This window comes from Tauraco erythrolophus, chromosome 7 (assembly GCF_009769465.1).
Source record: "Tauraco erythrolophus isolate bTauEry1 chromosome 7, bTauEry1.pri, whole genome shotgun sequence".
NCBI classification, from domain to species: domain Eukaryota; kingdom Metazoa; phylum Chordata; class Aves; order Musophagiformes; family Musophagidae; genus Tauraco; species Tauraco erythrolophus.
The window spans coordinates 38,665,744-38,678,106 of record NC_141471.1 but is presented as its reverse complement, the minus strand read 5'-3'; the positions used below and the strand labels follow the sequence as shown (position 1 = coordinate 38,678,106).

Genomic DNA, 12,363 nt, shown 5'->3' with positions numbered 1-12,363 from the left:
ACCGAACAACAGCTGATAAATCTTTAATGCACATGGTTCATTGGATGCCCTATGCAGAGACCAAGGAGATATGGAATCAATCTGAGGCTCTGCCACAGACTTCCTGTGCAATTTTTAGCACGTCACTTGAGCCCAGACTCTTTCTGGTAGCTCACTGATTCGCTCCTGCTTTATTTCAGTGAGAGTAAGGCACCAAAATGCCTTTGAAGATGTCTATCAATCTTTTGGGGCCACACTACTAAAGATATTTAGGAATCTAAAGAGACAGAAAGCCGTTTGCTTGGCAGAACAGCGGGGAGGACCCAGCTTCCCTACAACTCTGACTCCACGTCTATGATTCCTTCAAGAGCTTGGTGTCACACTACAAAGGAACTTCAGAAAACATCATCTTCTGGAATCTGTTTTTCCTCAGAAAATAAGAGACAAAGTATTTTCCTTCTTCATAGGAATGTTACAAAAGTTAATTATTAAGAAAAAGGAGGTGTAATAAACCAACGGTGAGCCCATAAAGCACATCAATAACTTGATGCAATAAATGCATCTAAAAATTCAGAGTAATACATGGGAAAAATTCTGATACAGAGCTATAATCTATCTTTATAGTACCTTCATGCATCACCTAGAAGAAATGCCAACATCTTCACACATACAGATGTTATATTTAGAGGACAGGAAATACTACAAAGAAATCTTTGAATCTGAGGTAGTATTTCGGACTTTGACCTTCAGAGTTTTGAGGTGCACCTTGACAACAGCTTAACTGATTGATAAAGTAACAGCTTGAAGTTATTACAATACCTACAACAACAGTACCCTGTCCTTTGAGCACTACATTATCATAAATCATTCCTAGTTGCGTTGGGTTTTTGTGGTAGAGTTTCGGTGGGGGGGCAGGGGCTACAGGGATAGCCCCTGTAAGGAGCTGCAAGAAGCTTCCTCTGCTCCAAGCAGAACCCATCTCTGGCCAGGGCCGAGCTAATGAGCACCTCTGTGAATAACATATTTAAGAAGGGAAAAAGCAAGCTGGGCCATGCAAGACCTGCAGCTGAGAGAGAGAGGGGAGGCAGAGGGCCCGGCCTCCAGCATCCCGCGCAGGCAGCTGCCGGCACTGGGCCACTGCCTCTCAAGTGGTAGTGGCTGCGATGGTGCCACTTGGAGAGCTCCAAAGCCCGCACTCCCGGGGAGCCCGCTGGGCCAAGCTCATGCTGCCGGGACTGCCAAGGTCCGTCAGGCTGCAGCAGAGAGGAATGAGATGTGAGAGAAACAACTCTGCAGACACCAGGTCAGTGAAGACGGATCAGGAGGAGGCATGCCGGAGCTGAGATTCTCCTGCAGCCCATGGTGAGATGGCAGGCAGCCACCCTGCTGCCCACAAGAGACACAGTGGAGCAGAGATCCACCTGCAGCCCATGAAGGACCCCATGCTGGAGCAGATGGCTGCTACTAAAGGAGTTCACAGAGGACTGTCTCCCTTGGGAAAGGACTCTACACTGCTGGAGATTAATGATAGAGCAGAGCTGCATCTGCAGTCTGTGGAGGACTGCACACCGGAGCAGGTGCCTGCACCTGAAGAAGCTGTGACTCCCTGGGAAAGCCCGCTCTGGAACAGTCTGATAGGTAATGACTGCATCCCACAAGAAGGACTTATGTCAGAGAAGTTTGTGGAGAACTGTCTTCCGTGGGAAGGGACTCCATGCTGGAACAGGGAGTGTGAGGAGTCCTCCCCCTGAAGACCAAAGAGCAGCAGAAACAATGTGTGATGAACTGACCTGCAACCTCCATTCCCCAGCCCCTTGTGCCACTAGCAGGGAAGAGCTAGAGCCGGGAAGAAGTGAGGGATGGGGGGAAGGTTGTTTTGAAGATCTAGTTTTGTTTCTTGTTATCCTCTCTAATGTGATTGGTAATGAAGTAAATTGATTTGTCCCCAAGTTGAGTCTGTTTTGCCCGTGACCACAATCGGTGAGTGATTGCTCCCTGTCCTTGTCTCAATCCTCTTACATATCTTTTTTTCTCCTCTCCATCCCACTGAGGGGGAGGAGTAACTGAGCAGCTGCATGGTGCCCAGTTGCCAGCTAGGGCTAACCAATAACATTAGTCTTATTTTCCATCCGCTATAATATACCCACCATATAAGATACTCAATCTCAGTGGGAGAATAAGTTGTCAGAGGGACATTTGACTTGATAAAACATGGGCATTCTTACAGCATGTTTAGACAAACGCAAAGAGAACGTATTTATGTGTATTTATGATTGCATAAATTAAAAAAAATCAAAACAGTAAGCATTTGAACATAGGTCTTTGCTTTCTTCTGTTGTACAGACTGTTAGTCAATGAGTCAAAAGTGCTCTCAGGATCATGCTTATGAGTTTGTTGGTTTGTATTACTTCCTGAGTGAAATTCAGTTCTTTCAGAGCACTTGCCTCTGAAACGTCTACCAGCACACTGTTCTTCCCAACGACCCCACTGGGGTTTCAGAGTATTCACAAGGGAAGACCGCAGCTAACATGATTGCTGCAGAGGCAGGGCACACACTCAGAAGTCATGCTCTTCTGCACCAGTGCACTGCAGCATTGGCATCACCTCCCACAAGACCATGCTTAAAAGAAAATGAATCTGCAGATCTGCTGTCCTGCATTACCAGAAAACTGGACAAAAAACGCATATATATCTGGAAACAAGGCTCCATGCTGCGCATTAATCACATGAGGGGGAAACAGCCAGGTGTGTGCACGGCTTGGGAAGGTAGCTGTTTTTCATAAATGGACAGTGTTGAATTTATAGTCCCTCAGCCAAGCCAACCACCATAACTAACCCTTCATCCCTATTCTTCTCTTTCATCGACACAGCGCATTGCCAACATTGCTACATGTGTCAACGTAGGACTCTAAACCCCAAATATTTATACAATGCATTTTATTAACATACTTTTTTTTCTTGTCATGCATGGGCACCGTAGTATTTTAATATCACCCTTTCCCATCTAAGGTGTGCCATTTACTGCATTGCTAGTTTCAGTTACTGTCAATAATTACCTGTAGGAGTGAACTTTCTCATTTGATGCAATGATGGACCAGATTAAAATAAGATATTAAGTGTTTTATTATATTCAACCAACACAGCTCTGCACCTTATCCTACTGGGAAAGTCAGATGATTTCAAAATGGCATCTGCTGCAAACGAGCAGCGTGGCTTCCAGGGCCTGCTTCTCCCACCATTGACAAGAGTGAACAGGATCAGGCCCTTTTTGGTTGATTTGGTCCTTAACTTAAAACAAGTCCCTGAAAAACAGCAGCAAATCTCACCAAGTTTTTGCAACACGAGACATGCTTACTAGACATTCTTATTGCATCAAATATAGGGTTGCTGATTTGGTATTTGCCTTTTACCTCCTTGTTGCAATGTAAGATGCTTCCTTTTAAAAAATACTTAAGCAAAATCCATCATGTTTTTTCTGTGTGCTTTTCAAAAGACAGTGGGAAAAACCTGTGGGCCAGGTATACACTGCATAAAATTTAAATAAAGTGTGGAAATGAAGTGAAATTTTCCACTAAACTACACCTGCTCAAGAGACGGATTAAGTCATCTCTAGCTTGCCTTGAATTAGATCATCCTCTCCATACTCATAGGCTACAGCACTGAGCTATGACATTCAGAAAACGTTTGCAAGAATTCTCTTCTGGAGATCAGAGAATCACTGAGTTCAGCATGAAATGGTGAAGTGGTATAAGCTAGACATGTACATTTTATATACCTTCTTATGCTTACAGATAGAAATCTATCCTGGTACATACAAGGTAGGAGAACACAGAAATCAAATAGGTCAAAGAAAGCGTATTCCCCCTCGTAAGCAAGACTAGCAAACTAGTAACAACGGACAAGGAGAAGGCTGAGGTACTCAAACTTTTTTGTCTCAGTCTTCACTGGCAACCTCTCTTCCCACCCCTCTCAAGTGGGTGGACCACAAGACAGGGACTGAAGTCCCTCCCACTGTAAGAGCAGGTCAGGTTTGTGATCACCTGAGGAACCTGAATATACATAAGCCTATGGGACCTGACGAGATGCATCCCAAGGTCCTGAGGGAATTGGTTGATGTAGTTGCCAAGCCACTCTCCATCATATTTGAAAAGTCATGGCACTCAGCTGAAGTCCCTGGTGACTGGAAAAAGGGAAACATTGCACTCATTTTTAAAAAGGGGTAGCAAGGAGGACTCTGGAAACTACCAACCTGTCAGTCTCACCTCTGTGCCTGGAAAGATCATGGAATGGATCCTCATAGAAGTCATGCTAAGGCACATAGAGGACAGGGAGGTGATTTGAGACAACCAGCATGACTTCACCAAGGGTAAGACCTGCCTGACCAACCTAATGGCCTTCTACAACAGAACGACTACATCAGTGGACAAGGGAAGAGCTATGGATGTCATCCATCCGGACTCCTGTAAGGCCTTTGACATTGTCCCTCACAACATCCTTCCCTCTAAATTGGAGAGACATGGATTTGATGGGTGGACTGTTTGTTGAATGAGGAATTGGCTGAATAGTCACATCCAGGGCGTAGTGGTCAATGGATCAGCATCCAGATGGAGATTAGTGACAAGTGGTGTCCCTCAGGGGTCTGTATTGGGACTAGTACTGTTCAGCATCTTCATCAATGACATGGACAGTGGGATCGAGTGCACCCTCAGCAAGTTTGCAGATGACATCAAGTTGAGTGGTGTAGTTGACATGCCTGAGGGATAGGATGCCATCCAGAAGGACCTGTACAAGCTCAAGAAGTAGGCCCATGTGAACCTCATGAGGTTCAACAAGGCCATGTGCAAGGTCCTGCACCTGGGTCAGCGCAATCCTCAGTATCAATACAGGCTGAGGGATGAAGGGATTGAGAGCAGCCTTGACAAGAAGGACTTGGTGGTACTGGTGGATGAGAAGCTGGACATGAGCCAGCAATGTGCGCTCACAGCCCAGAAAGCCAACCGCATCCTGGTCTGCATCAAAAGCATGGCCAGCAGCTCAAGGGAGGTGATTCTGACCCTCTGCTCCACTCTGGCAAGACCCCACCAGGAACATTGCACCCAATTCTGGAGTCCTTAGCACAGGAAAGACATGGACCCATTGGAGTGAGTCCAAAGAAGGGCCATGAAGATGATCCAAGAGCTGGAGCACCTCTCTTATGAAGAAAGGCCGAGAGTTGAGATTGTTCAGCCTGGAGAAGAGAAGGCTCTGGGGAGACATTATTGCAGCCTTTCAGTACTTAAAGGGAGCCTATAAGAAAGACGGGGACAAACTTTTTAGCAGGGCCTGTAGCAATGTTTTTAAACTAAAAGAGGGTAGATTTGGACTAGATGTAATAAAGAAATTTTTTACAATGGGGGTGGTGAAACACTGGAACAGGTTACCCAGAGAGGTGATAGATGCTTCATCCCTGGAAACATTCAAGGTCAGGTTGGATGGGGCTCTGAGCAACCTGATCTACTTGAAGATGTCTCTGCTCACTGTAGGGGGGTTGGACAAGATATTTAAGGTCCTTTCCAACCCAAATTATTCTATGATTCTGTGATGAAATTATGCCTTTCAAATCTGCAGACTGTAGCATCATCCCTTGCTTAACAAAACTAAACTGAATATTCAGACTTTTTAATCATTCCATAGACTGAGACTATTCATCCACCAAATGTCCTGTATTATGTTTTTTGGTTGGTTTGTGGATGTTTTTTTCTTCATTGGACTATTTCAATTTGCTGATATTTTTCTAGCAGTGAGGTGCCTGTGGTGGGATAGTGTACTTAGAAGAGGAATATTAAGCCATGTAGAGGACTTACTGGCTGTGAGTGTCCTGAACTGACACTGAACAATCCACATTAAAACCAAGCAGTAGTTGAGAATAGCTGCTATCCTGCCTCATCTGCACAATTTACATGTTACTTTGCAGAACTGAGCACTGGTTAGAAGATTTCAAAATTGCAGGATAAGCCTTAAGAATTCTAGTGTAAGCAGAATGTGATTTTAAAAACGCCCTTATGTTGAAAACATTCAACTCATTATTTCTAAATACTACCTGATGTACTCTACATGCTACACTGAGCATCTTTCCCCTCTTTCTTGTTTCATGCAGAGAGGTCAGACAAGATGCATTTTAATGAAGCACATCCAATTAGTTGTTCAGAAACAGATCCTGACTCTTCCCATCTTTGACCTTATTCCCTCAGACCCAACCTTAATGCTCAATACAAGATGCAACAGCAGGGCCTATCCAGTAGCAGCAAAGGTCATGCATTTGCAAGCATAACCCATCACAACTGCTTTGGATACTTAATGCTCTGAGAAGCATAAACCTAGAACCTGCAGCTAGTAGGCTAAGATGGTCATCTGATCTGCCAGCACTACCTGTCTTGTTGATCTGGGTTGCAAATTTCATCTAGGGCCGAGCTGTCAAGTGCTGCCTGCCTCAAGCTCCTAAGAGCTTTAACATTTACACTTTTCCAAGTGGATATATAGTATAGGCATGCTTTTACTTGTGCAAATTTTGTTGGTGGATTTGACAAGTAGGACGCTTTCGTCAGGAAGAGTGCCATCAAAAGGATGCAAAGAGCATTTTTCACATATGCTTATCAATATGCTTTTTGCTGATCTAGAGTATTCTTTGCACTTAAGGAGCAGGCCTTTCTCAGGCAAAGACTTTCAGCTAATATTTGATGGTATAAGCAACAGAGGAGCCAAAACAAACTGACAATCTTGTTTCCGTCTATGAATTAACTTTTCTTATTTCAGTTCAGGTCCTGGAGGTCATCATCATTATATACTGAGTCCACTTGGTCCCCAAGCAAAGACTAGCCCAAGGATACTTTAAGAGACACTCCTTGACAGATGAGCATACAATCATAAGATCTATCAAGCACGGAAAGCAAAAAGAAACAACTACCACTTTATACACGAGCAACTATGGCAGAACAATAGTAAAATACTTATTCCTGGACAAGCAGCTAGAATTTTAATGCAAGTGCTTTCCCCTCAATACCGCCTTTCCAAAAAGACTACACACAGCATTCCTAAAACCATTTATTCAGTGCTTTGCAGATAATTTGGAATGTCACCAGTCCACACAACCAGCTTAATCACAACAAATTCTCATGGATTATCCATGGTCTCCCACTCAGAAGTGGGGGAGGTGGGAGGAAGAATGCAGTTAATTGGACTTTATTCTTTGAGTTTTCAAATGATTACTCTCAAGGAAGAAAAAAACACAACAAACTACAACACCAAAGTGTTTTTTCTTACAAGATTTCAGTGTCAAGCTGTGCACTAAGCCACAGTGATATGCTAAAATAAACAGAACTATTTATTTCAGAGTCCAGAGAAATTAACACAACCAAAAAAATATTTTTGGAAGACTTTTCTGAGCCGCAAGTAAGATTTCCATGCAGCTAGTCTTAGTTTCCAAACATTGGTAGGTCCAGTAGGACAACAATACATTGCAATCATATTCCATGGACAGACTGTTAGAGGATTTAGTTAGTGATAGTTGCAGCCAGAAGAGTCCCTTTCTGCCGCGGCCTTTGTCTCTTGCATTTGCGTAAAGCCCTACTGGGGCCCACTTCAGATTCCTATCTGACAGTCAGTCGGTAATGTAAGAATGAACATACAGCAGACTAATTGGAAACACAGAGCAAATGTTACAGGTTAGCTAGCTAGTGGGACTTTTGCTTTCTTTTTTTCTAATGATTTCCTCCTCCCCCATCACTGCTCCCTGGAGAGTACCTACGGCAACTGCAGAGATTGGTAGGAGGAGGGCAGAATAAGACATCCAGAGGCTGTTAAACAACTGTTATTATCAGGTAACCTGATGCCCTTGCCTAGGTTTTAATCAGATCGTGCAACTACCCCTTGTGAGCTGAAATGGACTCTGCAACATCAAGCATTGCGATCTGTGGCTAACTGCACAGAAGTCCACATCAGTAGATTTCTCCTCATCTCCTCCTGCAAAATAAGCAAGACACAGAAAGAACCACTTCGGAACTCTCCAATTCACAAAAGAATAGGAATGTACAGAAACATTCTCCTTGATTTTGGCCAAGTCTCCCTTCTGAAGTACATAAGAAACAAAGTATTAACAAATTAAATCTAAAATTAGACACATTTATCTCATTACATGGCTGTTTCCTAGCATTTGTCCTGCACACAAAGCTGTAAGGGTTAGTTTGGGCTGTTTTCCCAATCATTAACCAAAACTTGGACTCTCACATTCAGACACTCTTTTTCCTTGCTCAGCATACCACACCACAGCCCCTCTCCTCTTCTCCTGTATCTGGCCCAGTCTCTTTCCTTACAAACCACAAATAAACCATTCCTAGACTCCCCTTCCTATAAGCCAGAACCAAACCACTCAGACTCCCTCTTTATATTCTTCTACAAGCCTTGTCTCCCGTTCTGCACCTAAGCAATCAGCTTTACCTATTTTTTCCAAAAAGCCCTCTTGGGCCTTAACTTTGCAGACATCAAGATCCCTAAATGCTGCTACCTCCAGATTTCACAAGCCCCAGCAGCAGACACATGCCTCACATGTATGAATTTTGAGTCGGACAGCAATCACCGACAGGCAATGCAAACAACACAACACAGCAGCTATAAGAAACAGTACCTATCAAGGAAGCCCTTGAAATCAGAGGCACAGACACTCTGAAAGGTAAAATAATGCTGAGGCAAGCTAAGGAGAAGTGCTTTCTGGCTTTAGCACCATAGCTGCTTCATGGTCACCTTTTTCTACTTTTAGTCTACAGTGCTGGTTACTGTTCAAATTAGAGAAAGAGTAACTATTGTGAGAACTAAGCCAAAGAAAACAAGTGTTTGATAACTGGGGAACTCCTACAGCAGGGGACATATTACACAAGAATTTCCAAGAGCTGCAGAAGTGGGAGAGGGGAAAACAGGCACAAAAGGGAACGTTGTGAAGGGGAGGCATTGGGCAGGTTGTCGGAGGGCTGCAGGGAGCAATACACTCCTGTAGGAAGCCCTACATCACTTGTGTTTTCATTCTCAAAAGAAACCAGAACTTTGGATCTCATTTGAAAAGTTAAAGTTTCATGCATTACTTCTTGCTAGCCTCTGTAGTGCATTAAGCTCTTTTACAATTCCTTGAAAATTTTAACAGCTCTTCAGGATTCCTCAAAACACTCTAACAACCTTTGGGCATAGGAGTATGCTTAATCCCATACAAAGTGGCCTATATAATTCAACCAAAGCTTACAAATACTAAGACTAAAAGAATACTAATTGGAAATGGGGTACGTTATCTACTAGGTATTACAAGTTTAAGTTTCCTCCTTCAACGTGAATACTTTGAGAAATACAGAAACACAACAAAGCTAGTAATGACAACAAATCAATCCAGGGGCCCATCGTGTTGCAGAGGAAAGAGCAAAACTTTTTTTAACAACATGCCCCTTCAGAATCCATGTTTCCCCATAATGAATTTAAGCAAGTTTGCAGTCCTCACTTCAAAGATGATATAATTTTCCCAAGCCTCTCTCTCAAGACGTGTGTGGTTTGTGTTACAGTGTACTTAAAAGCAGAGACTTGGAATCAAACCCTGGCAAAGAGTTACACACTTTTGGAAATTTAATGCTGCTTTTTTTGTTGGTTTGGGTTTTTTTATTTTTGTCAACTGTTTCAATAGTTTAAAAAGCATGTCACAACGTATAGTGCCACCTAGTTTCTAACCAAAAGGTTACTACCAGGTAGCAGAGCTCAGTCTGCTTTCACACAGCATCTTTTAACATTTCAAGGAACCAAAAGGAGAGGTAGGGTTCAGCGTGCTCACACTCACCCTTTTGTTGTTCTCTTCTTCTTGTGCCTTTCTAAACTCGTGCTCTAGGGAGCAATCAATGTCGTTGAAGAGGCCCACTTCCTCACAGTTCTTCAGAAAGCGTGTTGGTGTAGGAGTCTGATCTGAGAACAGGACAAGAAATGATCATGGGTATTTAATATTAAAAGGAGAGGGAGACAGTTAAGTAGTCTTCCAGGAAAATAGAGGTTAACCTCTCCATGCCTTCCTGCTCCCACCACATACATCATCATTAAAAACAAACCACACAGCCCTGAATTTCGAGGCTACAGGCAGGCAGCACTTGCTAACAGTATCCGAAAACAGGCAGCAGTCACCATTCGATTAGAAAGACAACAGGCCAGGTTTTCTCAAGGGCAAATAACACGAGTGCATATCCTTAACCTGTGCAAATGGTCATTACAACTGCCTATAAACCCCCCATAGTAGGTGCAAGCAAAAACAGGCACCGTGCCTATGATAATGCACATTTACACCGAAGCACCGCAGGCAATGGCCGCAGATATGCGCTACTTAACACCTTCGGGTACTTGAAAATCACCTCAAACATACACATAATTTGCAAAACACATGAAGTTAGCGACAGCCAGAAGTTCTGCTTCTAACACAATTTCTGAAGGAGTGAAACAGCATTTAGAAAAGTTATGAAATGTTAAACTTTGACCACAAAGCAGCATCCTTATGCATTTTATACCTAAAAACGTTGATAATACATATAAACCACGAGATTTAGAGTCAAAAGATTTTTAATGCATGCCTTCATCTCTAGGAATTTTTTACTCTCTCAGAAGTAATTCCAGGAAGGATAAGATTCTCTTTAACGCCAGACAGGAGGGACTCAAGAAGGTACAAGTTTTCAGCCTTCTTTTCAAAAGCCTGCAAGACGGACAAGCTCAATTGCCCTGTGGACTGTTGTTTCAGTGATGACCTTGCCTAGTCTTTCTCTAGGAAGTGAAAAATCAAGCCCAAACTCCAGAATCAGGGACTCCTCAAAGGTCAGCTCAGAGGCATCTCCATTCATTCTGAGGCAAGTTCTTAACTACTCCACCTCAGCTTCCCCATCCACCCTCCAAAATTACAATACAGAATCATATTAGCAAAAACAGGAGAGTTCATATGGGCCTACAAGCTTCACACACACTTTTAAAAAAATAAAATCTGTCTTGCATGGTAGCTGCTTCTTCCTGAGCCCCCATTCCAGCTCATGCTGCTTTGTAGTACCTGATTCTGTGGAAAGATTGAACTCACTCTTTTTCAAAAATAATCTTCTGCATAGTCATTGACAACTATCCTATTGTTTGAAATTCATTCTTTAAAGAACAAAAACCTCTGTTATACTAATCCCAGTTGCCCATATTGGGCCAATTCTGACCTCAGAAAAAAGCTTCCTGCTTCAGTGAGTTCTGGAAGAAAAATTTGGTTTCTTGCACCTAGCTAAGCTGGGTCAAGTTCTAATATTTCCCCCTTAAAGGAAAGAGTTACCAGACACAATGACCTTTACATGATCAGCATGGAAACACACAGCCACCCTTAAACAAAAGGCAGCATAAAAGGAATGCATACAAAAGCAAACACAGTTTCCACTTGGAAACTAACAGGGAGAATCAGCCTCCTCTGTTATAAAACCAACAGAGGCCAATTTCCACCTGTATCAGGTGTGGTCCTACAGGCTTTACATTCTCAAGTGATTTAAGGGCAAACACACTCACTTGTATTTATATTTCTGATGGAACACATTGATGTAACATAAAAAGCAAGTCCTTAATGTTAAAATGCTGCTTTATTTCTTTTGGCTTGAGCATCATACTTGTGAGCTTAAAGGAAACAGAACTCAAGTGTTTGGGAATGCACACATATTTATCTATTAGTTTTCCCAGCTAACTACTGTATTACCAGAGTCAGAAACATAAGACTTTCCAAGAATCTTGCAAGAACTCCGCACAAGAAGCTGCATCAATGAGATGCTGACATTGACGGGTGCTGAGGACACTCAGCACTTTACAGGTCCGTATCCTAAATAAGTAGTGCCAAACTGGACTCTAGGGTAACCTCACAGAACTCAGGAGACTTACATCAGGGTTGTCTTTGGCCCTTGGACTGGAAACGAAGCACATTAAAAAGGAGAAGAACTAGATTTTATTTCCAGAAAGGATTAACTATTACTTTAGTGAAAAACACAATTGCTTTGTAGAAAAACAAAGATAATTGTTGCCAAGCCTTCCTGGACATAATGGGCATGTTAGTATTTGAAGGTAAGGCAAATACAGGAAATGTTTTCTTTTCAGAAGTAGTATATCCATACCAAATCAGCGAGCTATCAATTTCATGACCAAAATGAGAAATTCGGGTTTCATAAAGAAGTTGATGATACTACTTTCACTAAAATCAAAAATCCTAAGGTTTTTTTCCCAGAGTTGCTTGAGCATAGAATTGGGGGGGATAGAGAAGAAGAGAATACACTAACATAGATAAGGTCTTGTTATTTTTCATCAAGGTACACAGCTGATCCAGAAATCAGGCAT

General features: G+C 42.7%; 1 protein-coding gene across 3 annotated transcripts in view; it reads right to left on the bottom strand.

Moving 5' to 3' along the window:
• CREB5 (cAMP responsive element binding protein 5) overlaps window positions 1-12,363 on the bottom strand; it is a 230,319-nt gene that overhangs the window by 203,667 nt on the left and 14,289 nt on the right. For all 3 annotated transcript variants that reach the window (XM_086614780.1, XM_086614781.1, XM_086614782.1), the window contains one exon: window positions 9,824-9,945. In XM_086614780.1, the coding sequence (XP_086470906.1) occupies window positions 9,824-9,945 (122 nt within the window). The remainder of the gene's footprint in view (window positions 1-9,823; window positions 9,946-12,363) is intronic.